Below are 26512 nucleotides of genomic sequence, written 5' to 3'. Positions count from 1 at the left end.
AGGACTAAAGATCAGTTCTGGGGACTTCCTATCATAAAGTGAATTAAAGTGAGCTCTACAGACAGAGGAGCCAGGGGTCTACAACCTGTTCCAAGTGGAAAGCAGCATGGTGTCTGTCAGAAGGACACCCACACGTGGGGCTCTGACCTTTCACGCTGACTGTGATGTAGGGATCGATGCACTGCCCCGCATCTTTCAAACCAATTTTCTCAATCCTGATGGTGAGTAACGTCATCCCTGGTTCCGATGGCAACCGTGGCAATAAAGTACCTGGCAACAGAGGAACCACAGTGACAATTAGGCCATCAGAAACACTTTCAGCAAGCAGAAGAGAGACACAGCTCCCTCGTAACTTAGCAGCCAGGCAGGCATTACCAGTTTGCTTTCTAGCAATCTCAAACACTGTATTATTCCTTTTTGGCTTTTAGGATGTTCTTAGGTTCCTTATGGACACTCTGCGCATGTGCCACCATACCTGGCTTGGTGTTATTCTCTGGGAATAAATACTTAATTATATGCAAGATAAATCTGAACTCCATACTCCACAAACACCATAAAAGCAGAATTATTACGGCAAGCTCATTCAATGTTCATGTTACTAAGGAAGCCTAATTCTAAGCTATCACAAAATCACTAAGGCCATCCACACAAACCACATATCCAGTGCACTCGGAAAGACACATACTACACTTCACTATCAACTTCTAAGAAAAAAAAAAAAGACAGGAAAATCTTGTTATTCTGAAGCCTGACAAGTTTGTGAGGCTGAAAAGATGGCTCAGCAACTAAGATAACTGGATGCTCTTTCAGAGGACCAGGGCTCAAGTCCCAGTACCCACATGGCAGCTCACAACCTCTCTAACTCCAGTCTAAAGATATCTGTTGCCCTCTTCTGGACCTTGAGGGCACTGCATGAACATGGTGCACATACATGCAGACCAAAAACAAAACAAAACAAAACAAAACAAAACAAAACAGGAGTGGCTCACACCTTTAATCCCAGTACTCTGGAGGCAGAGACAGACAAATCTCTTAAGTTTGAGGCCAGTCTTGTCTACAAATGGAGTTGTAGGATAGCCAGAGCTACATTGAGAAACCCTGTCTCAAGAAACAACAAAACCAGAGTGGGGGAGATGGCGGGGGGGGGGGGGGGGGGGGGGGGGGGGGAGGCGGTTGAGAGCAAAGACCAGGAAATCTTTTAGTTATAGTTTATAGTTTAGTATTCCTAGATTCAATTACTAGGTAAGTTATTAAAGCCGAATTTGCTGCTCTCTTCCTCATTCTATTCTGGAAGAGCAATTTGAACGTTGGAAATGTTTCCATTCACCAACTAAACTTGAGTGGGTTGGGAACATGGCTTGGTGTCTAAGAGTGCTTTCTCAGCCACCTGAGTTTGAAACTCAGCGCCTTAGTAAAAAGCAGCTCATGGCTGCACTGGCAAGTGAGTGCTGTTGTAGTCCTCAGGCTTTTGGTTTTCTGTAGTGCTTTACTTGATTTAATTTAGGTGTGGAGAGGCACTGATCTGGCTGCAGCTCCTCTGGTCTCTGAAGGTCAACAGGGCAGCACACCTTTCTGTACTAAATCATGCATTTGGATTTTCTCCTTTCTGAAGGGGGTGCTAAAATGTCCTTTCTTTATTAAGTTGTAAGAGATCTCTAATATGTTAGAAAAAAAAAAACAGTTTAAGAGGGTTTTTTCCTTTAAAAAAAAATTCCTGTGCTGAAACACAACACACACATTTAAAATGCCTAAATTTTAAATGCAGCTTGCTGAGTTTCACATCTCTGTTGGGGCACCAGAGCATGAAAGGGATGACCGATGAGCTAGGGCACCTATGGTCCTTCTGTCCCCATCAGGCCTCTAATGACTCTCCCAGAAGCCATCAAACACTGCTATTGTCACAGACCACAGACCACAGACAGGCTGCTTAGATGAGCCTGGTCTCTAACAGTGTCTTCTATGAGAATTTCATGCTAAGATAGCCAAATTTCTTAATAACTTCTTTCATAGCTGGTGCTTTTAAAAAGTCTCTATAAAATTGTGTTGAACTCAACAGTAATAACGGCTAGTCCACTGCAGACACCAGGCATGCATGTAGTGCACATACATACTTGCAAGCAAAACACATGAAATTTTAAAAACGAGTAAATGTAATAATAACATTTAAAAAAGAAAGAAACATCATTCTTCAGAAGCAAGGCAGACTAGAATCAATGTCTTGTACCTGAAAAAGATCACCAGTTGGAACAGCCACTGTGTGTAATCTCCCTGAAGTTACTTCTATTCATAGGTAAGGAAGATCTTCACCCAAGCTTGTCCACAAATACAAAAGGCTCAGTGTGTATCCTTTATTCCTCTTAGGTAAAGGTACCCCAGCTACAATTTGGTTAAAGACTGATTAAGTACCACAGACACAGGCTGATACTGTGGGCCCAACGCAAAGCCTACTTGCAAGGCTGACCTGTGGCTGGCATTTGGCATCTTGGGTTTGATGAGGACTTCCATCTGCCTCTGTTCATCCCTTAACCCCTCACTGTTTATGTGAGCTGTGAATGCCGGTGAATCTCAGCACATGTTCTGAAGACCACTAAGGCAATGATCCTTTCACACTATGTACCTAAAACAACCACTAACGGTGACCTAGCCATGAAACTCTGCCTATGGTTGTCAAAGGCACTGGAGAAGTTTTCCTTCCTCTCCACTAGAAAATACCAAGGTTAAGTTCCACATGTCCTGCAGGATAAAGCAGTGCATGTGCCACGTAAAGATGCTCACCAGGAACTCTAGCAGAGAAAGAATCAGGAGGTCCTGCTCCAGCACCACCTTCTTCATCTTCTTCAAATTCCAAATTCTCTTCTTCACCAGGTGCTAAAATACGTCTACGTGGAAAAGAGAGAAGAAAAAAAACAAAAAACCTTAAACAATGAGCTATAACACTTAGTACACCAACAAAGCCGCAAAACTGTATTCCACAGGATAGTATTTTACGAGGTTGACATAGCGTTACCAATGTTGATATCAATCACTATCAATGATCCCAAAGTGTATAAAGCAACAACAGACGTACCTGAAAAGCAGGTATAAAGAAGACAGTAAGGGAAGAATATATATATGAATACCTTAATGGAATAGGCTGAACATCAAATGGGAATTCTTTATTATATGTGAGAATATTCTTCAGGACTATAATAAAAAGACAAAGAAACATGAATTTTTCTATGAAAATCAAACATTGTAGCTCAGAGCTAATCTTTTTTATCAATTTTGCCCAGCACATTTAAGTGTATTTTTAAACCCCCAGACTCTCTTTCCAGAGCCCCTGTGCACTCGTCTGCAGAGAGTCTGAGGGGACTTAGCTCCAACCCTTTGTCTACTATGTACAAGATCCTGCGTGAGACACGGGGCACCTTCTCCGCTACTGCTTTAATTAAAGGACTGACATTAAAGATGACAATCAGAGACACAGGAACATATCCTATGCTGTCTTAAGTTTTCTCCTCGAAAACTTATCACCAAACTGATATGGTTTGTGTTAGCATGGTTCTATTTATCATATTCCTTTTATGGTAAAACTTACTGTATATCTCCATACATTACAGATATAGACAAAGTAGTATTTATCTTCAAGAGAAGTCTCTAGACAACATGGTCTTGTGTCCTGGCTGTGGTTGCTCGCCTCCCACAGCTCCCTTTGGGCACATAAGATAGAGGGAGATGCTTTGTGATGCTGCAGAAGTGAGCTAAATAGATAACTCAGGGTTTTACTTCCCGCCCTATAGGTCCACATAACAAGCTACAAATTACACGTAGGTGAACCCACAGTCTGAAATAGGCAACACAAAAGGCCCTTGTGTCTTAGTGCTCAGCACTCAGCCTTTAAACTTCCAGAGGGCACCAGTGGCAATGGCCCAGCATATTCCAATGACTGTCGGTTGTTGGCCAACTTCTTCCATGTGTGCTGAGGCACAGTTCTCACTGACTTGCCCGCTCTCGCTTTAGCTCCTACCCATACTGTTCTACCGTATTCCTTCCTTAGCAGCTGTGTACTCACTGCCCACAATGGTTTACTCTCCTAGGATACAGTGATCAAGAACCCCTAAATGAATCTTAAACCAAACTCAAGAAAAACAGACAACAAACACGTCCACAAATAGGCCAGATATCATATAAATATGAGCACGCTAGACAGCAGAAGAGCATCACACCATATTTTATTCTGTCTTGAATAAAACTGGCCTCTCAATGTCATAAAACTACAAAGGTTTGTGGCAGAAAAGCTATTCTTTTGATGCTTCTCTTATGATAAAGTTACGTTACATATTTTAACATATTACAGATCTAGACTCAGTAGAGCTTATCCTCAAGGGAAGTCTTCAAACATGAATGCTGGTTGTGGATAGGTTTTAGACTGAGACATACACTCGTCAAAACTCCCATTTGGACCTTAGAGCAAACTCAAGAAAAACAGATAACAGATGCCAAGTGAAGAGGCTCATGTATGAATGTGGTTATTGATAGGACGGACACACAGGAAGCTGTGTGACTAGGAAGAGAGATGGCGGAGCAGCCAAAGTCCACAGGGTCAGTGCTTCAAAACTATGTTGTAAGAAGTCACTGGAGCTATGAACCAGGATAGAGCATTGTCTCCGGCCACTCTGGGGTCAGAGCTTTCCAGTATTCCAGAAGAAGAAAGAGCAACAGTGGCTCAGAGAAGGAAGCAGAGCTTTGGGGTAGGAGTGAGGAGCTTTTTTTTTTTTTTTTGAGACAGTTTCACTAAGTATCTCAACCTAGAATTCACTATGTGACAGTGTCCTTGACCTCATGACAATCTTCCCACCTTAGCCTCTTGAACAGACATATCTGACCACATCTAGCTTGAGTCTGGCTTCTTCAAATAACACAAAGTTTACAAGCAAGACAAAGTTATCAGAAGACCAAAGTAGGTTTAAATAAAATCCCAGCCCTGCAATTCCAATGATGAACACTTGCATAACTAAGCTAAAGTAATGTGCCTTCCCAATCCTGGCAAGGGAATGCCACTTCCTTCCCAGACGGTTAGATGAAGAGTTAGGTAGAAGCCTGCGCTGCTCTGCTGGAATCAGTCCTCACCACAGTTTTCCACTCTCGCTAACTAGAATCCTACGTTTCCTCTCTCACAGAGAAGTTCTGCCTTTTCTAATCATAACAATATCCCTTCTGAACTTTATGATTACAACAAACCATTACCTCAGTAACCAGCAATTACTCACTCGGTATCATGGTAAACACTAAAGATGGGAGAAGATGACAGCATTTGTCATTCTTTTAGATATGACACAGAAATCATGTCTTATAATAATGAGAAAAAGCCAACCCTTAAACATATAAAACAAGTTGAACACTATATTAGTTATAAAGAATATTTTCCCTTAGGACAGAGGGTTTTATGTAGGTCAGGCTGGCCTTAAACTCCCTACATTGTTGAGGCTAGACTTGAATTCCTAATCCTCTGCCTCTGCCTTCAGAGTAGAATAATTACACAGAGGCATGTGTTACCACAACTGCAAATATTTTGCATTTTGTAAACTTTTTTTAGGTATCAGTGCTTTGGACAGTATTAACTTAGAACTGGAGAGCTGGCTCAGAGTTTAAGAGCATGTACTATTCTTTAACCACAATTCAGTTCCAAGCACCTACTCAAGGTAGTTCACAACCACCTTTAACTTCAGTTCTATTGGATCTGAGGCCCTGCTGTGGTCCCCGAAGGCACATGTGCTTCTATAAACAACCAACACCAGGAATGCTCCCAATGGCCTGCTTCCATAAGCCAGGCTTCACGCATGTGTCTCTTGGTATATTTTATGTACTTTGAGTGTGTGCACTGTGGAAGTCAGAGGACAACTTTTGGAAATAGGTGTTTTCTTTGCACTATGTGGGTCCTGGGGATGGAACTCAGGTGATCAGGCTTGGTGGCAAGTGTCTTGCAGTCTGTGAGCCATTCTGCTCTCCCCAGAGCTCACTAAGTGTTTTCCAGCTCCTTAGCTAGGACCACTCACACGAGCCTTCAGCTTCAAGCACTCACAAGCAGTGGTGCCCTCTCCCACTGAAATCCAGAGCGCCCAGCCCTTCTGACTGTCGAAGTGGACCTGCCATCACCTTGTAGTTCCCGCTCTAAAAAATGACACATGTGGAAATTCAACACATGTTCTTCTAGCAATGTATCACTTCACGGTAGGTAAAGATGGAAAACTACTTTCATTCTCAATGTCTTTTTAAGCTATGTAAGAAGATTCCCTCGTAAGACACACAAATCTATTGAATACAGCACAAACCAAGTTTATCCTATAAACAAAGCACTGCATAGACTGTTCATGGGGAACCCAAAGGCTGTTTGTTAGGACTCAGAAGAATGGGATAAATAGGAACTAGGGAAATACAGGGCAGATTCTGACAGTGGGTATAAGAACAGCACAAAGCGTAGAGGAGGAGAGGTCGTTAGTTGAGGCTAAGGAGAACACAGAAAGCTTTCAAGAAGGTGGGATTTCTGTGGTGCTCTAAAAGACGGCTATTGGGGAGGACGTAGGGGAAACAGGCTGGAGTAAGCAGTACGTGCTGAAGAGTAAAGTGAAAGTTACTACAATTAGTACACTCACAGACAGGAGCTCAAGAGACTCAAACTCTAAGGAAAGAAGACATTAGCAAAATGTGCCACCTCAGTCTAACACACTGAGAGCTGATGTTATTATTTTCCACAGAAGGATCATAACCAAGGGACAGCTTGACTAAGAATATTTCACCTAAAGTGTCGTTAAACACTGAGTTGCAGAGAATATTTCTGATAGAAATAATTCCTAGGTGCCCAACTTTGATAAACTAAAAATTACAGTTTGTCCTACTGAGGTAAAGGAGACATAGCTATGCTCCTTCCAGAAAAACAACAAGTCAATCATCCAGAAGCATGAAGACTGGTCCAGCAGGTGGCTCAGTGTGTAAGGAGCCTGCTGCTAGGTCCGAGGTCCTACACGCTGTCCTGAAGTTATCCTCTGATATCTACTCAGACCGTTAGTGAGCCTTCTACTCTTTCAGATAGATAGATAGATAGATAGATAGATAGATAGATAGATAGAGCCTTCTACTCTTTCTCAGTGGGTAAGAGCACCCGACTGCTCTTCCGAAGGTCCAGAGTTCAGATCCCAGCAACCACATGGTGGCTCACAACCATCCGTAACGAGATCTGGCGCCCTCTTCTGGAGTGTCTGAAGACAGCTACAGTGTGCTTATGTATAATAAATAAATAAATCTTTTAAAAAAAAAAGGATAAGATAGATAGACATAAAACAACTTTTTTAAGGTCAAGAAGTTCAAATGAAAAGCATTATATTAATTCAAAATATATTAAAATATATTAAAATGAAGGCAGAGCTAGTGGTAAATTACTATATTTCCTGTACTTTGGAGGATAAGACAGGAGAGAATTGAGTTTCAGACAAGATTGAGCTACACAGCAAGGTCTTGTCATCTCACCAAAACAAAGCAAAATAAATCTAATATAAATCTTTAAAATAAAAACAAAAGCCTTAAAAAAAAGCAAGCAAGAGGAACAGCAAGTCACTTTTAGTCTAATATTCCACTAAGGCATGAATCAATATCGTCTTAGGTGTTTGAACTAGATAGAAATCTATGGCATTTAGGATTAACATATCCAAGACCCACTCCTTATATCAGCAAGCACAAGGGTATAGACAAGTGTCAGAGCTGTCATCAACAAGAGGCAGCGCAGAGAACTTCTCCAAATGTCAAGTCATACAGCTGATGACTCTTAAAAAACAAACAAACAAACAAACACAAGAGAGGGGGGAGGGAGCAAGCAAGAAAGAAAAGCAACCAATCCAAGTTCTTTGAGGCACCGGGAGGACTAACAGAAGATGATTACAGAGAGGTACTGGGAAACAGTATCCAGTCTTCATAGATCCCACCTAGCATAAGGTTCCCCATCTATCCTACCCCTCCCCTTTGCCTCATCTGCAACCCTAAAGGACCAACCAAGGCCTCATTCCTGTAAGCCACATCCCCAGCCCTCTGCAAGATTCTTAAACTGTGTTTGAAGCAAACAAAACCCAAAAATCCTAACTGAAAATAGTAATTGTAAGAAGCAGAATCCTACAAGTTTCTCTGACCAAGCCACCCTCATCCCGACGACAGCTGTGACCTTGCTGCATTTGTCTGTTTGCTTCTGTGTGGCTCTGGGGGATGCTTCTCACATGCTGGGTATGTGCTCTACCAAGAAGAACACTAGCCTCAGCATGACAATCTTCTTATTAAAGCCACCAATGTGTTTTTCTCCAATATCTTATATATAGCCAGTCATAGAAGACCAAGTATGGTTCCATTTGTATAAAATGTTCAGAATAGACAAGTCTATAGATAAATTAAATCAATGGTTGCCTAGAACTGGAAACTGGAGAAGGTCAGGATTGGTAGGGAAATGAATGATGCTAGTGGGTACAGGGCTTCTGTTGAAGGATACTATGAAAGTATCCTAAAACTGACTGTGGTGATGGCTGCAAAGTCAAGACAATATAAGTAGAAATCATACTTCTATGATATATAAATATCATCTCAACAAAGCTACTAATAAAAAAACTTACATAAAGTATTTGTTAATGCTTTTTAAAGAAATCATAAAAGCTCAAGGCATGAAAAAATGTGGTCAGAAAAAATTAAAACCTTTTACATTATTTGATTGGCATCCCTATATATACTGAGTACAGGTAAAAACTATTTAGGAATATAAAATTACAGGTCTTGTAACAAAAAGGTTATAGTCTGTATTACATAAAGTAACCAAGACTATTGAAATGACACAGTTCACCATAATTCTTGCCACATGCAGAAGGATCTTGCTCTGAGGAGATGAAATCTGATCAGTAACAATTGTGGAAAAGCCACCAGAATCACAGCAGATCTGTGTCCTGTGTTCTCTACTGCTTCTCTCCACCAACTCAAACAAAACAATAGAAACCTGACTCGTCTTGGTACAGACTCTGCAATCCTTTGTGCCCTGGTCCTTCCCTGACAAGCACATTTCACTTCTTTAGTAACTTACATCTGTCTGCCTTTCTCAGACTTGCTGTACGCTGGGAACTGGCAGCTTATGAAACACCCAGGGTGTGGAGACACCAATAGGATTGCACTAATAGTAACTCTGCTCCCTGGATTCAGGCGCTGCCCAGCGACTAAGGGCTGCAGAGAGACAGGGCTACTCACGTCATCTCATTCCTCAACTATACAGTGAGAGAATGTGACCACAGCAAGACTTTGTCATGTTCTCAATGCTGATTTTATGATTCCCTACTTAACAGAAGGCTCTGAAAACTGTTCTTCCCTGTTTCCAAACACACGTAGAGCCATGCAATACCGTCTCACTGTCATATTCACCTCTGCCCATATTGCAGACATTTCAAGAAAGCAAATAGTCATCTGAACCAGGCAAAAAGAAAAAGTGAAAAAAAGTGCTAGCCTTTTGAGCAGCATCTTAACCACCAAAATATTTGAAGAAATTACTTCCTTCAGAAAGTTGTAAAGGAAGAAAACTTGTTGTCTCAGAAAATACTCAGCAAAGGAGTATTTTCTAGCAAGGCCTGCAGCAGGCTACAGTTCCATGCCATGTAGGATGGACAACATCACTACCCACAGCTTATACCCATCCTTAGGCTCTGCTGGAAACACTTTCCTAAGAAACTAGTGTTTTATAAAAGACACCAAGACAGAACAAAGGCGAATATATATTTACATCAAATTGTAACTACTACAAATATTGCAAGAACTTTAAAAAGGACTCAAAAGATTCTATATAATTAGCTAGTAAGAGAAAAACACCATCTATGCTAAATAGTGCTAATATCTACAATGAATTGTTTCCCTAAGAGAGACCACAGAGTACCAGAAGATCAAACTTACTTGGTTCTAGCTTCTTCAGGTCCTCCAGTTTAAACTCTTCTTGGGACTGTGTGGACTAAATTTAAAATATGCACATTACATCTTTTTACTACAAAGATTTCACTGTACCTTATGTCTCTTAAGTGGCAAAAAACAAATCATTAAAATTACTCAAAAACGATTTCTTGCTTTCAAATTAGAAAATGAAAAGTTCCAAACTGGGTTTTGTTTGTTTTGCATTACTTGGAACTTTCAGGCTAAATGTAATAGAAAAAAATTAAATTTCTATCTTTGACTTCTATAGTTTACAAAATATGAATTAACTCATGTAAGTATGCATGCTACTGATAAACTCCAATAATTGTTAAACTCTTCTGAGATGACACAGCTTTTGGCATGAATGCCTAATGTTTCCACAGAACAATCATATTAGAAATTTAAAACAAAACAAAACAAAAAAACAATGAAACACCTATTTACCTGTAATGCTGCACTTCGCAATTCCAAACATGTCGCAATTTTGCCTATGGTTTTCTGTAGGGAGAAAAAATTTAAAAAAACACTTTAATATAAAATAAAATCAGGAATTTTTTTAACTAATAAGATAAAATGTAAACTTTTCTTCGTGTAGAACCAAGAGCTTTTTATGCAGAAATGCACTGCACTATATCACAATAGGCATTGTTCACAACTGTTTTAAGAAATGTCACCCAACCTCAGTTGCTCTTGAGGTCAAAATGATGTGCTCTACTAATATAGTGCAGAACCCTGACTAAGTACCTCAAGTCTAGACATGCCAGAGTCCAAATACGCTAAGATTAAGCACTGAGGAGCCAGATGGCCCAGGGAACAGAAGGGAGAACCATGTTAGGTGTGCAAGCCTGCCAACCTAAGCGGTGGGGGGTGGGGGGGTGGGGGGAAGGAAAGTGCCGACTCCTGAAGACTGTTCTCTCTCACACAGACCTTAATAATTAATAATTTAAAAAAAGAAAAGAATGAAGCAGCCAGGCAGTGGTAGCGCACACCTTTAATCCCAGTGCTCAGGAGGCAGAGGCAGGTGGATCTCTGAGTTCAAGGCCAGCCTTGTCTACAGAGTGAGTTCTAGGACAGCTGGGCCTACTGAAAATAAGCTAAGTCTAACTTCAGACTAAAATTATTAGCACTCGCTCAAAAGCTAACTGTTCATACTTAGTACAGTATAGAAAATCTAGGTAAATGCTATTTTACTTTGTCATTGCCTAGGGAAATTGATAGCTCAAAAGATCACTACGAGAAAACATAAAAAAATAAAGTAATTGTGCTATAATGTATTCAATTTATATAAGGAAAAATTAAACATATACAAAGAATATAGTCTCACCTAATCTAGACTTAATTTTTTTTAATATCTAAGTAACTAGTCATCTTCTGCATCTTCTGTCTAACTGGGGGCAAGGGAAGAGAGAGAGAAAATGAAGAGATGCGGGTAGAGAAAAGGACAGAGATAGAAAGGAGGACCCTAAAAATATACAACAAGCATATAGTACTGAATTAACATTACCACTTAAATTTGACTCAAAACAGGGAAAAGCTTTCTAAGTATCATGAGTCAGGATGCTCTAGGTAGAATCTTACCTGAAAAACCCTACTACACCAAGCAGGGGATTCACTGGAAGGGAGGACCTGGCAGCTTCCCATTGGCTGTTACAACCGGCTGTCACACTAACAAAACTACTGAGAACTCAAAGGACTGCTCAGTAAACTAGCCATGGGCAGACTCAAGTGAGAACCCTAAGTTCTCCAGGCATGGAGATTCTCCAGGCATAGGCCGTTAATCCCAGCACTCATGAGGCAGAGGCAGATGAAATGCTGTGAGTTCAAGACCATTATGGTCTACATAGTGAGTTCCAAGATAGCAGGGTTCTATATTGAGAGATTTTGTCTCAAAAACAACAAAACCCCACCAACAATGGACATGCCAAAATGGACCAGGAAAAGCCCATGAGGCCGCAACCTCACACAAAGAACTAAGGTAACTAAGGAATACTGAGAACAGGGCAGTCTTGCCCAGGGAGGAGCACACCAACTGATTATCCAATAGCAAAGGTCATCCCTGAGAGCATGCACACAGTAACATTATAGCTCTTTCCTTATCAGTGGGAATCACAGGCACCTAGAGATTGCTTTATTACCGTACCTTTTGTTCTTCTGTAAATTCAGAATTATTGTGTTGAGCTTGGGCCTCCTTCTGTAAGTGTCTTGCTAATCTGTAAGAAGAAAACATTGTTTAGAATTGAAAGCAAGCAATCTCAGCAGCAGCAAGATGATACAGCTCAATCTTTTAAATGCAGGGAAGCACATGCTTTGTTGTAATCCTGTCAGTCTCTCGCCCTTAGACACAAACTGTAAATACACTACAGTACATTTTCACTGTATTTCCCTGGGCAGAGCTGGAGCTAAGACAGTAAAGCAAAGTGCTAAGGCTGGGGAGGGTCTCACAGAACATCTAGTCCAGCTTTCCTTAGCACCAAGTTTCTCCTGCAACTAGACAGAAGGCAGTTATCCAGATTCAGTATGGACTGTACCACTGAGCACCAATAGCTGTACTGACTAGAGATGTTTTACCAATCTACTATCAACTTGCTGACTAGTCCAGACCCAAATTACATCCATGACAAAGTACAAATTACTTTATCAAAATTTACTTGTAAAGGTATTTATTTTGGGGAAAAAATCCCAACATTCAAAAACAGAAGTCACTGATTACCCAATTATTATCTTACTGTAAAACAGCAGCTATGGGCTGGGGAGAGGACTTCCATGAGGTATCATGACCCAAACTGCATCCCCAAGGACCACATGAGCCAACTTTCCCAAGTTGTCCTCTGACCTACACACACATAGTATACACATGCCTGCAATAGCAGGTAGGCCCTCTGAGTGTTTTCAAGGTTGGATCAATGCTACTCTACCCTATTTGTTAAAGAGTATAACAAAAAGGACTGACATTTAAACACACACACACACACACACACACACACACACAGAGAGAGAGAGAGTTCAGTTTAGAGAAAATGGTTCGAATAAGGAGTTTTCTTGATAGATGTAAACATAAGAATATGAAGAGATCCATATCACTGGTCATAAGAAAAAGCATACCAAATGACAGGTAACCTTTCCCAACCAGAGATGAATCTATATGATTTAAAAAATAAAACAAAAGGAGAAAACAACAGGTATTGGTGAGTGTGGGAAAATATCAGGACTCTCATTCACAGCTGATAAAAAACCAGAAAATGGTACCAATCATATGAAAAAGTTGGTGGTTTGCCAAATAATTAACTACAGACTCACTACATGACCTAGCAATTTTAAACTACTAGGTATACATCCCAAAGAGCTCAAAATATATGTCCACATGGGATATTTTTTACACACACATGCATTATTCACAACTGAAAAGTAGAAGCAACTAAAATGCTCAATGACTAATGACTGTAAAAACAAAATTCGGGACACCCATTCAATGAAGGACTTGTCACTAAGGCTGAAGAAAGAGCTCTGCACTTAAGAGCACAGGTTACTCTTGCTGAGGAGCCAGGTTCAATTCCTAGCACCTACTTGGCAACTCACAATGATTGTTAACTCCAGTCCTAAGGGATAAGCAGCCCTCTTCTTGACCTCTGTGGACAGCAGGCACACATGTGGTGCACATATATACATATGGACAAAACATCTACACACAAAAAACATTTTTTAAAAAAGAAAAAAAAGACTGAAATTAAAATAGTGTGCTATAATGTGAACTTAAAAAATATGCTAAATGAAAGAGGCCACATTAAAAGACTATGATTCCGCCGGTCGGTGGTGGCGCATGCCTTTAATCCCAGCACTCGGGAGGCAGAGGCAGGCAGATTTCTGAGTTTGAGGCCAGCCTGGTCTACAAAGCGAGTTCCAGGACAGCCAGGGCTACACAGAGAAACCCTGTCTCGAAAAACCAAAAAAAAAAAAAAAAAAGGAGACTATGATTCCATTCACATGATAAATCCAGAATAACATACCCATTGAGACAAGGAAACAATTAGTAGCTGCTTCTACATATTTATTTCCTCCCAAAGCTTTCCCCTAAAGTGATAGTCATAAGTTCTTATGAACTTAATATTAGTGAGACAAGATATATGGGAAAATTAATATGGCCATTTTTCTTGTTCAGGGAACCTTCAGAACTTTATATGTGCAAGATAGTTCAATGTTTAAAAACAAGCAAGAGATCTAGATGGTACACAAAGACTTTTAGAGAAAAAATATACATGAAAAGATATTCAACGGTATTAGTCATTTGTGTAAATTAAAACCACAGCAAGATATGCTACACACCCTCTAGAAGGGCTGTAACTAGATTGTAACAAATGCTAGGTATGTGGAAAAATGAAACTTCCCATTGCTGGCAGAAATATGAAATGATATACCTACTGTGGACAATAACTTGGGCGGTTTCTTTTTAAAGTCACATATTTAGCATAGGTCCAGCAACCCTACGCATTGGTATCTGTCTTCATGAAAGGGATAAAGATGCATGGTCACATGAGGAATCACATGGGCTGGAGAGATGGCTCAGGGGTTAAGAGTACACACTGCTCTTGGGGAGGATCCAAGCTCAGTTCCTAACCCCCACGCCAGGCAGCTCAGAGCTACCTGTACCTCCAACTCCAGGAGACCCACATTTCTGCTCTCCAAACGTCAGGTCCCTGTACACACTTGTGCACATCCCCCATAATTAAAGATAAAATATAATTTTGAAAAAGAATTGCATGGAAATGTCTAGGGCAGCATTGCTGATAATAATAAAAATGTGAATGTCCACTAAGTAGTGAATGGGCTCACAAAACATGGTGCAATTATATAACATAACATTTTGTTTGCTAACAAATCATGAGACATGTTAATCTTAAAGATTTTGCTAAATAATCCATTACAAAACTGAGTTAGGTAATTGTTACATGGACTGTCCAAGAAAGACAACCTCATGAAGACAGATCATAGGTGAGAATGTGTTGGGGACTCAAGGATGCAGTATAAATGCAGAGGAGCACAGAGAACCTTTTGGAGGTCATAGAAATGTTCTAAATGCAGCCTAGTGACATCCCCACAAGTTGGTAAATCTAACTTAAAAAATCATTACATTATGCATGTAAAATGTGTCAGTTTTGTGGTGTGTAAGTCATGTCTCAATAGTTTTAGTTGTTGATGGTAGTGTTTTGTGTTTTGAGACAGGGTCTCACTATGTAGCCTTCCCTGGCTGGCTTGGAACTGGCTGTGTAGAAAATGCTAACCTCTAACTTGCCTGCCTTTCCTCCCAAGTGCTAAAATTTAAAACAAACAAACAAACAACAAAAATTATTTAAAAGCTTAGGTAAAAATACACACAGACACACATAAATGTGTGTGTGTGAGTGCAGCCAAATTTCATGTGAATGCAATCCTTAAAAAAAGTGAGACCTGATTCTGTGCACTGAAAGAAAACCTACACCCTCTGGGTAATTGTATGAACAAAGCAAAGAGCTGGTTAGTACTAATGATAAGAAATTAGTCCAATATTATTCTCGAGGAACTGGAGAGATGGTTCCACAGTTAAGAGCACTTGCCGCCAATCCTGACAATCAGGGTTTGGACCCCAGCAGCCACGTAACTGGCCAAGTATCCCTAGCACACCTGTAAACCCAGTTCTGAGGAGGCAGAGACAGTGGCACTGCTGAAGTGTGCTAACTTCCAGCCTGGCAGAGAATATTCTGGGAGAGATTTTTCCCTCAGAAGGAAAGTGGAGTGACAGAGGGTATCCACTACACACACAAGTGCATATAATTCATATAAATGCAAAGCAGTCTATGGTATCCTACAAAGGTGCCAACAGGGAAAACAGGACTGCTCTCAGGAAGTGTCTTAAGTACACTTTAAGCCCATAAGTGACTGACAAGAACCTTATCATCTCTATAGGCAGAAATTAGTGTGCCTCAACCATCTATAGTGAAGAACTAGGTTTTCTCTCCACCAGTTCCAGGCGGATATTCTGCAAATAAAAAAATTACTGTGAACAGAGAGGTGAGATGACCCAATAGATAAAGCTGCCAAGTCTGATTACCTCAGTCAATCCCTGGGATAGACATGACCGCCACATATAAGCATCAGGTACACATGTGATATACAAAAATATATCCAGACAAACCACTCATACACATAAGCTTAAAAACAAAATATAATATTCTTAAATTGAGAGTATATAAACAATCCCTCCAGCATGTCACCCATAAACCAGCCTCCATATGTTGTATGACTATGAAGACAGCACGGCCACCCAATCAAAAGGCTTAATTATCATAGGCTTCTCCCTTCATTTTTTTTTAAAGATTTATTATTTATTTTATATGTAAGTACACTGTAGCTGTCTTCAGACACACCAGGAGAGGGAGTCAGATGTCATTAAGGATAGTTGTGAGCCACCACGTGGTTGCTGGGATTTGAACTCAGAACCTTCGGAAGAGCAGTCAGTGCTCTTAACCACTGAGCCATCTATCCAGCCCCTCCCTTCATTCTTGATATCTGACCAGTGACTACTTGTTAGCATTATCATGATCTTCAACTGGCCTTCTTGGCTTCTGTCTTTCCTCCCAAAGAGTGTGTTAAAAAAAAAAAATGAGAAAAGGCAACGTGTTCCTATTTCTGGTAAATTAGAAAGATGTAAATTTTTGGCTTCATTTATGTGAAGCCTGAATGCTACAAAGTTTAGCCCAATCGCCACATTTCTACTGAAATCTGACAGTGTAGTTTGACAATTACAGAAAGGGCATTCTGCAGCTCTCTAGTACAGTGGTCAGTGTGGAGACTCAACAAAGGATTTGCATGTGCCTGTTACTCTCATTCCCACTGAGCAGCCTGCATATTTAATTTTCCTTTGTAATTTCAATTAGACATGGTATTCTTCACTCTCCATTGGGAGGTCTGCTGCCCTGTACCAACAGCTGCTAGATCCCACTGCATCACAAGTGAGAGAGGTGGCCTTATATTTCAGCATATGACACTTTCATTTACTATAGAGGGTGATACTTACAGATAGATACCCATCGGCTAACTGATCAAGGTATAGAAGGGTATATTCTTCAACAATGGAGGGAATCTTGACACTTGTCCAGTTTATTTATAGAATTTCTCTATCATTGTCTTATCAAACAAAACACTTTATTATTAACTCATATACCAGCAAAAAGGCACTGGAATTATAAAAACAAAACAAAACCCAGAACAACCCTCACCCAGCCTCCCAGATTTCAAAGGTATCATGTTGTGACCCCAGTTTTCTAATTTTCTAAAAAAAAAAAAAAAAGAATTCTACCCCTAGTGGGCAGCTACAAAAACAAATAAAATCACATGAGAATCCAAAACAGACATAGCAAAACACCTAGAGCACTGGGTTTTTTAATCTATAGACCACTCTATAGTTAAGATGGGCAGAGAATAGCTATATATCCAAATTATCTTACAGACTAGACAAGTAGCTATTGTAAGGATAGGAGTTTTGTACCAATCCTATATTATTTCCAGAAAGGGAGATGAGAATGGTTTCAGTTTGAGAAACCTCCAACAATAACTTACTTTAAAACCGAAAATTTATGGTAACGGTTTGCAAACAATAGCATTTTAATGGCCTGTTACTTTTAGTAGGAAGTCCAAGATACTAAGCAATCTGATTATACATAGTTTTGATTTTTTTTTTAATTGTAAAACCATCCCTAAAGCTTTAATGGGAGGCAACAGAAAGACTTGGGTGGATGAAGGAAACCAGTCCTCACATGTACCCTGAGGCTATCTATACATTGTACACAGGAAAAGGGGGAGGGACCCAAAGAGGGAGTGGCGGCTTCTGTGCCTGGTCTATTAATTCACATTTTGCTCCCCTCTATTCATATCCTGCACGGACTCCACCCAAAGCAGCCAAGCGAGAGGGTGGGTGGGACTCACAGCCTAGCAAATAACAGTCCCAGAAATCGAAAACGAAATCGAGTTGGAATTGTGAAAACACCGCTCATCAGAAAGAGGGGTGGAGAAGGAGCAAGAGTGTATCGAGTAGGGACCCTTCTCTTGGCAGGAGAGGGATCCCTGGCCCTTCTCGGGGGCAACCTCTCTACTCCCGCGCTAGCACATCCTTCCTCTCCTACACGTGGAGAGTGGAAGACACACACGCAGAACAAGGCCACTCATCCCCGGAACGTGGGCGGAGAGCACAGAAGTATTCCCTAGGGATTTTCAAAGACAGATTTTTCCTGGAGGGGTGGCAACCTGGGAGAGGCGCCGGGAAGGAAAGGAGACTGCCTTCAGTGCCCAGGACCCGTGAGAAGCTTGATGGAAATAAGGAGAGAGCCACTTAGGGCCCCAGCTACCTGTTGAATGGGCCCGGCCCTGTGCAGAAGGAGAAAGATGCGAGAGCTTCCCCAGAGGGCGGGCCAGTGGGTCCCTAAGCAGCCAGAGCCGGGCCCGTGGAATCTCAGCCCTGGTGCTTGCGGGGGCCCCACCCCAAGAAGCCTGCGCTGCGGGACACGGGGATGCGAGACGCGGGCAGAAACAAGGGGAGGCGACCCGCCTGGCCAGCTCCCGCGTTTAGTCACTCACATCTGATACTCGTCTATCGCCTCCACCAGCTGGCCCCAAGAGTCGAAGTCGGCGCCTCTCCTAAGACTGGCGCCCCAGCGCTGCAGCAGACTCCGGGTCACCTCCGACATGGCCGGTCCCCGCCCCGGCCCCCTCCCGCCCCTACCCCAGCAAGGCCAGGCTCTAGGGCGCCATCCTCCCCGGGCTTGGCCCTGACATTAACAGGGCCAGGAGGAACCGCTAAGGCCACCACCGCCACCCGCCGAGGAGCCGCCCAAACCCATTTGCCGCCACAGCCAAACTTTGCAGCTCCAAGGCGGCCGCCCCGCCGAGGCCACGCCCCCAAGCCACGCCCCAGTTAGGTTGAGGCCGCCCCAATCCTCGGGGGCCGCCATAGCTACAGTGGCATTCGGCCTTGGTTTGGGGACCCCAGACTACATCTCTAGGGCCCAGACAGAAGCTCGAGAGGTAAGAGCAGACGAAGTTTAGAGAGGGTAGGGAGACGGAGAGAACCGACGGGGCCGCGACAACGCGACCGAACCCGCCCCTCAGAGACACGCTCCGCCGCCTCCGCAGCTGTTGCGGTCTCCAGTCACGTGACGCCTGCTCTCGGCCCGCCCCACTTCCGGCCGCTCTAGCCCAGTTATCTCGGTGCTACCGGCGCCTTCCTTGTCTCGCTGGAGGACTCCGTCCCACCTTCCCTTTCCTTCAGCAGGAAGAGTGGCCTTACGGACTCTGAGGTCCCCGGTAAGCTTGTCAGGAAGCGTGGGAGCTTGTGCTCTCCCTCCCCGCTGATCCCTGAACTTAAGTGGAAGGGCATCCCTTTCACTGCCATCACCCCTGGATGGTAGTCAGTGGAAGGATCGATGGTATTAGCAGCCAGATCGGCCGAGTCCTCGCCCAGCTTCCGCTTTGGCGGCTGTTAGAGGGCTTATTCCATGCGGAACAGTGGCTTGGCAGTCATCTGCTTGGCCTTCCGAGGTTGACAGGATCGCAGTGCCACCCTAAGGCCTGATCGCGACCCTGGAGGCGGGTCGTGGGGTCGCGGCGGACTGACTCAGTAGGACACCCGGAGGAAGAGGCCGGGCGGTAAACAGGAAGTGGGCACCGGCAGGGTCTAGACGACAGGTAGGCTCTGGGGGCACCAGGGAGCTCCCGAGTGAGGAGGGGCTGTGTCAGCCCGCCCAGTAGCCTTGTGGAGATCTGGCAGGTGACATTCTGGATTCGGGGTTGTACTTGGTGCTCTGCAGGCTCCTGAGGATGGGTGTGTCTGTCGTTCTTCGGACCCCCCCTCGAGTTCTTTTTTTAAATTTTACTTTATTTGTAATTCATTTTTTACACTCCATATTCCATTCCCTTCCCTCCCCCTCCCATCCTCCAACTGCTCCACATCCCAAACCTCCTCCCCCCACACCCCGTCTCCACATGGATGCCCCCACCCTCCACCCCATCTGACCTCTAAACTCCCTGGAGCCTCCAGTCTCTTAAGGGTTAGGTGCATCGTCTCTGAATGAACACAGACCCGGAAGTCCTCTACTGTATGTGTGTTGGGGGCCTCATATCAGCTGGTGTATGCTGTCTGTTTGGTGGTCCAGTGTTTGAGAGATTTCGGGGGTCCAGATTAGTTGAGACTGCTGGTCCTCCTATAGAATCGCCCTTCTCCTCAGGTTCTTTCAGCCTTCCCTAATTCAACAACAGGGGTCAGCTGCTTCTGTCCATTGGTTGGGTGTAAATACCTGCATCTGACTCTTTCAGTCGCTTGTTGGGTTTTTTGGAGGGCAGTCATGATAGATCCCTTTTTGGTCAGTAATAGTGTCAGGCCTTGGAGTTCTTGAGACCCAAGGAGTGCCCGATCATCAGAGTGTTTGAGGAATGGAGCAGGGTACTGTCATGAAAAGAAACAGTCCCGGACATTTTATTTTCACAAATGTCCCTAGAGTGTGGTAGGCTCCCCTCATGCCGCCCGCATCTGTGTAAGTTTTGAAGGTGGATGTATGGGCGCTGTTTTGGTAATATGTTCTGAAAGGGTTTGATGAATGGTTTGAGTCTTACGTGAGTCTACTCAGGCTCTCACTGAGTATACAACGCTTTCTCTGTTCATTAAATACCTGCTGCTTCCCCAAACCAGTTTTGCCATGAGTAAGCCTAACGGGAGTGGTACGTAATGTAGAGTTGGGAACACTGTACCCCATTCATTCCCACACTTTCCCCCTTATTAGGGGGATTGGAAATCTATGCGGTACCTTTAAATAACATGTGCCTTATCAAAATTGCTTCTGTATTTCTTCTGGAATCTAATGAGAAGTGCGAGGCTTTGGCTTGGAGCCTTCTGTGTTTCTAAATGCATTCCCTACCCAGGAACTTTCAGGGAAACACACACCTTCCTTTTTTTGTTGTTGTTGTTTTTTGTTTCTTTCTTTTTGCTACAATTTTTTTTTTAAGTTGACATTTCATTGAGGTTTTCAAAATGTTTTTGCATTCACAATGGAAACTACTGATCAATTTACATTTTATTATAAGATTACTCTTAGCAACTTTATACCCAGCACATTTATTATAGAACGGAAAGTTTGCACCAGGGTCCTTTGGTGCCAGAAATATGTGGAAAATAAAATCAATATACAAACCTATTTATTTCAAGTAGACTTAGTCAAATGGAAGGGATCCATTTGACTCTGTTAAGGAAATCAGACTCATCTATCTGGTCCTGTACCTTCCTGTTTGCAGCCATCAACCAGAGGCTCCGCTTTGCTTTGCAGACGTCTAATCTGGAAGCCCTGCAGTGTCAGTACCTCAGGCTTCTCCCACAGACTGGTGAGAGCACACACAAGACTCATACCACCGAGGGGGGGGGTGTTTAATGAGTATTAAAGTTTAAATATCAGTGCTCTTCCAAGTCTTATCACTGAAGTTATTATGAACAAAATTTTCAGTTTTCTTATACAGGCATAATCTGAGTGTAGACTACCAAGACAAGATTTATTTGCCGTGTATTATATTTATAGGTGGTTGTTTATGTATAATGGCTTACATATAAGATGTATATATCGTGTAAAACAGCCAGGTTTTACTGTGTTCTTTTCTACTGAATGTTGCTTCTCTGGCTTTTATGTCTTTCCTAGTGGTAGAGCACATTTTGTGAAGATGACCCATTGGTTTCATAGGAACCCATTAAAAGCTACAGCTCCCGTGTCTTTTAACTACTATGGCATGATCACTGGTCCTCCCGCTTCAAAGATTTGCAAGTAAGTGTCGGGGCAGCTTACGTGTTGGTTGGGCAGTGAATCAAGGTACTTTTTAAATTTCCATGATCGGTATAGAAATGTGTACTGTACATTCCTGACATTAACTTGTAGTAATTTTGTACTTATCATTAACAGATGAAGCTCAAATCATGGAATATTTAAGCTTTGGTAGTCATGTAGGCCACATGCTTAATTTTAGATCAGTAAGTGAACTCCAGAAGGGCTAAAGCAGTAATAATCAAAGTCAAACTCTATATTTCAACCGATCCATAAGACAGGATATAAGTCTTGTTAATGGGCCAGACAGTAAATTATTTACGTTCCAAGCAGGGAGAGATTCCTGTGATTTAAATTGGCTTCAAAGTAGTGATAGAGGAGAAAGAACTTGAGCTGAGGTTCACATAAACTGTTTAACTTAGATTGGGAGTTGGCAAAGTACCCACTATATGTGTGTTTGTGTATGTGTGTGCGCGTATGTGTGTATCCCATCACCCACAGCTCAACTTGCAGAAAGTTAAATTCATCTTAAAATGGTACAAATTGAGGAAAGCATGCCTTTAAAATATGTGATTTAGGCATGGGCATAAAATCTGAGTTTGGATCCCTAACATCCACTTAAAAAACGGGACAAGATGCTTAGCTGAACCACAGAACTAGGGGACAAGGTGTTTGTAGAGACAGGCAGAGCCAAGAGCTCCCTGGTCAGCAAGTTTAGCCAGAATAGCAAGTTGTAGGTTCAATGAGAGACCCAGACATCCAACCCCCACCACCACCCGGCTTTCACACATGCCCAGGCATAAATATCCACATATGTGCACTTGTGCATGCACACTAACTTGTATGTAGAAGGAGGACATTTACAAATGGCTTTGAAAATATTCAGAGTATTATACTATACATTCTGTGTGTTTACAATTTAAATTAGCCTTCAGCAGCTTACACACCTGTTTTAATGTCTTAACTCAGTGCTGTCTACTGGGATTTCCGGAATTCTCACTGCCTCCTGGATTGTATGTGGATGTAGATTAGAGGTGGTGTAGCTAGATCTAGGAGAGGAGATCATTGAAGATGTGACAATAGGGATCTCGAGAGTGAGAAGCAGAAGGCCGAAGACTGGCAGTTTGTAGGTGAAAGAAAACTGGGCACACAGAGAAGAAACGTTAACTGGGAGGAGCACCTTGAAACTAGAGCACTGGCCGTGACTGTAGGATAAAGAAAGGTAGACGTGCTACACTTTTTGTAGCAGTGAAGAACAGTGTGTAGGGGGCAATCAGGTATTTTAAATTAATGGTCATATGGTTTTGCATCTTCTGGATGTATATATTCTTACAGAGTTGCCAAATTTAGAAATTCAAAATAATTACTAATTAAAATTATACATAAGTACATTAAATTTCTGTTTTCCCAAAACTATTGGCTAAAAATATTAAATACACTCAATTCTCTCTGTTAATGGACACAGGTCTGCAGTGGACTGAGTGATTGGCTCTGTAGCTAAGGCTCCTCCTTGCCCCTTTCAAGCACTGGCATTACAGGCGGTGTTGCCAGGCCTAGTCAGTTTTTCAAACTTGCTGTATGTCTTTATTGCACAATTGGCATTGCCCCTTTAATTAGACCAAGTTTAGTTTTGTATAGCTTCTGAATCAATTGTTACTAGAAACTTCATCTACTTTTACAAGAAGGTAGTGGGATCTGTGGGTGTTGTTCTAATGCTCTTACGTTGTAGCCTCTGGGCTGCTTTTACACAGTCTTGGAAACGTGACTGACTTACTTTACTGTCTGTTGCTGTAAGTGACTTGAGGTCCGCCAGGACTCGGCTCCTCGAGTTGTTCACTGATTTGAGCTGTAATCCAGAAACAATGAAGAATGCGGCAGACTTGTATTTCTCTCTTTTACAAGGTTAGTCACCACTATAAACTTGAACGTTTTTAAAAACCAACTATGTGGAAGTAGACACGTAACTTTTCAGATTCGGACAGATTAATCTCACAGGCTATTTTTGGAATGCATGGGTCTCAGAATGTGACATTGTAATGGGCTAATATTCTGAAAGCTGGATATGTACACTTTGTACATTCCGTTACCAGAAGAATGTGTAAATAAAAAAGGGGAAATGGTACCAGAAGTGTCATCCCAACATCTGGAAAAGTAATGGCATGAATACATTTTGGGGGTGGAGGGGAACCGTTCAAGACAGGATTTCTCTGTGTAGCCCTGGCTGCCCAGGAATTCACTTTCTGTCCTGGCTGGCCTTGAACTTGTGAGATCCTTGCCTCTACCTTCCAAGTGCACGTAATAGGAGTGAATAATATTTTAACCAAATCATATAATATTTGTTCCACCCTAAAATATGTTGTGTCTTTTTATAGGTTTCATAAATTCAGTGGGTGACTCTACACAGGAAAGCAAATTACGATACATTCAGAATTTCAAGTGGACCGATACATTGCAAGGACACGTTCCGAGGTGAGCAGGCCCCTGATACCCCAAGTCCAAGTCTGTTTTTAACTGTTTAGCTAGTATATTTGAAGAAGAAAACATTTTCATTTGCTGGGACATTAATTAAAACATTGACTTCAACTAAAGTACGTACTATTAAGTTTACAAAAGTCTTTCTACCAAACAAACATCTATTCTTGAGATAATCTGAATATTAATTTTAAACACGTCTGATTTATAGCACCCCATTTGTAATCCAAAATTGGCTTCATTTTTCTTCCCTCTTTCAAGCTGTGTTTCTGCTTTTAAAACTTCTCTTCACAGCTTTTCTACTACTCCGTGATTATTAACTGATCATTGTGCTGTTAACCTCTATTTTTAAAAACAGAATTGGATTGTTAAAATGTCAGTAGATCTCTGTTTAATGAAAAATAGAAAGGAAGCCACCAAGATGGCTCAGTATTTAAAGGTGCTGGCTGCCAAGCCTGGCAAACTGAGCTCAATTCCCAGAACCTCGTAAAGAGAGGAGAAAACCAACTCTCACAGTTTTCCTTTTGACTTCCACGTGTCTTGTGGCACATGTGTATCCACAAACACAAATACAGAAGTATGTAGATAAGGAAATATAAAGGGATAAAGTGAAAACAGAAGGAGGAATTGGAGATCCCAGATCCCAGAGTGGTGCTACTATAGAAAGAATGGACACTGTGTTCACACGTGCTGGACGCAATGCAGGTTTTGACATGAACATCTACTTTGACTAGATTTTGATGTAAAGAAGGAAGGAACCCGAGGACCACTGTGAGAGAACGTAGGCCTGATGCGTGATGCAGAGGTGGAGACAGTGCCTGTGCTTGTTACTGTCCCTTCTCCCGTCCTTGGACATGTTATGTGGACTCTAGTGTGTTCAGTACCAGTGTTCTCCAAGACCTTTTCTGATTTTCTCTAGGTAACCAGCCTGGTTTTCATCCAGAATTAAGGATTTGTTTTTGTTAAGACTATTTTTTAAGAGTCAAAGCTGTATTACAATGGGAATTTGAAGAGGCCATAAAATGGCTTGAAATAAATAAATTTCGTACTTTTCCCCACATCATCCCAAATATTGATTCCATCTGTTTTTGTTTTGTTTTTGATATTTTTTTGTTGCTTTTGATATTTTTGTTGTTGTTTTTTGTTGTTTTGTTCTTGTTCTTGTTTGGTAGTGGTGTTGTTTCTTTGTTTTTTTGTTTGTTGTTTTTTTAGCATTTCATTAAGATAGTGAGGAATTATGTGATTAAGCTAAGTATGGTACCTCGTGCTGATAAACTGAGCACTGGGGGAAGCCTGAGACTGGAAGATAGATCATAATCTTGAAGCCAACCTGGACAACAGAGCAAGACTTTGTCTTTAAAAAAGATATTAAAAAAAATATCTATCTATCTATCTATATCTGTCTGTCTGTCTATCTATATAATCAAGTAATGTAACCTTAAGTAGTGTTCAGTACTCACTCAGTACTTATGAACTGTATACTTGATTGCTTCATTCTTAGAAATTATACTACATATGTGTGTTGCAGGACATATTTAAAAAAGAACCGCAAATTCCCATGCTATGCCCTGCTACTCTCAACCCCAGCTGCCTGGCTGCCGGCCATGCACTGGAGGGCAGTGGCCGACCTGTTTTTATTTCATGGAGACTCTGACTCAGAACTCCACAGTCTCTGCACCCAGCTCCATATGCTCCCACTAGTGGGTGGTTACCACGCCGAACTCATGCTGCAAAACCCCCTCGGCCTTTGTGGTGCACATCAGGCAAGCCCACGCTTTGCCTCATACCTTTCTCTCTTGAACCCAGAAGAGCCACCGAGTAAAGGAAAACACAACACAAACTTCATTCAGAATTGACAGTAACTCGCAGCAACTAAAACCCTAATCTTGTAAGCCTTATTAAATCTAAATACTCCGGTGGTGAATCCTGGCGGATCTGCCATTGAAACCAGGAGATACTCATAGCTACATCTTGTCCTCACTATCCTGCCCAAAAAAGACCTAACTCTCTCCTGCTTCCTGTCTTCCTCTGTCCAATCCAGAAGTCCCTCCTACTTGCCCAGTGATTGATTCTTTTTTCATTAAGGGATTGGTTCACAAGAAGTCACCTGAGTACGTGACTCACTCCTTGTCTGAAGCCCCTCCCAGAAGAGCAGAATTAGCAGCAAAATACAAACAGCACCAGGCCCATATACAACATATGTGTTTGTGCCAAGACAGTCTCACTCTAGTTCAATGCCCTCAAATTTGTCGTGTAGCTCG

At 42.0% G+C, this 26512-nt stretch overlaps 2 protein-coding genes across 4 annotated transcripts in view; one reads left to right on the top strand and one right to left on the bottom strand.

Moving 5' to 3' along the window:
- The window catches only part of Aida (axin interactor, dorsalization associated), a 26817-nt gene extending 7227 nt beyond the window's left edge, over nucleotides 1-19590 (bottom strand). Inside the window, exons 1-7 of the mRNA XM_021172939.2 lie at nucleotides 18559-19590; nucleotides 12095-12164; nucleotides 10399-10452; nucleotides 9940-9994; nucleotides 3120-3183; nucleotides 2776-2879; nucleotides 148-270 (exon numbers count right to left, since the gene is read on the bottom strand). Of these exons, the coding sequence (XP_021028598.1) occupies nucleotides 148-270; nucleotides 2776-2879; nucleotides 3120-3183; nucleotides 9940-9994; nucleotides 10399-10452; nucleotides 12095-12164; nucleotides 18559-18668 (580 nt within the window). The 5' untranslated portion in view covers nucleotides 18669-19590. The remainder of the gene's footprint in view (nucleotides 1-147; nucleotides 271-2775; nucleotides 2880-3119; nucleotides 3184-9939; nucleotides 9995-10398; nucleotides 10453-12094; nucleotides 12165-18558) is intronic.
- The window catches only part of Brox (BRO1 domain and CAAX motif containing), a 20930-nt gene continuing 13540 nt past the window's right edge, over nucleotides 19123-26512 (top strand). The window contains exons 1-5 of one of the 3 annotated variants that reach the window (XM_021172671.2): nucleotides 19123-19284; nucleotides 21297-21351; nucleotides 21660-21782; nucleotides 23575-23681; nucleotides 24152-24248. In XM_021172671.2, the coding sequence (XP_021028330.1) occupies nucleotides 21682-21782; nucleotides 23575-23681; nucleotides 24152-24248 (305 nt within the window). In that variant the 5' untranslated portion in view covers nucleotides 19123-19284; nucleotides 21297-21351; nucleotides 21660-21681. Of the gene's footprint in view, nucleotides 19285-21264; nucleotides 21352-21659; nucleotides 21783-23574; nucleotides 23682-24151; nucleotides 24249-26512 lie in introns of all 3 variants that reach the window. The other 2 variants (XM_021172519.2, XM_021172599.2) reach the window with 2 other exon arrangements.

The sequence above is a fragment of the Mus caroli genome, chromosome 1, assembly GCF_900094665.2.
Source record: "Mus caroli chromosome 1, CAROLI_EIJ_v1.1, whole genome shotgun sequence".
NCBI lineage: Eukaryota > Metazoa > Chordata > Mammalia > Rodentia > Muridae > Mus > Mus caroli.
This window is presented reverse-complemented; position numbering and strand designations above follow the sequence as displayed.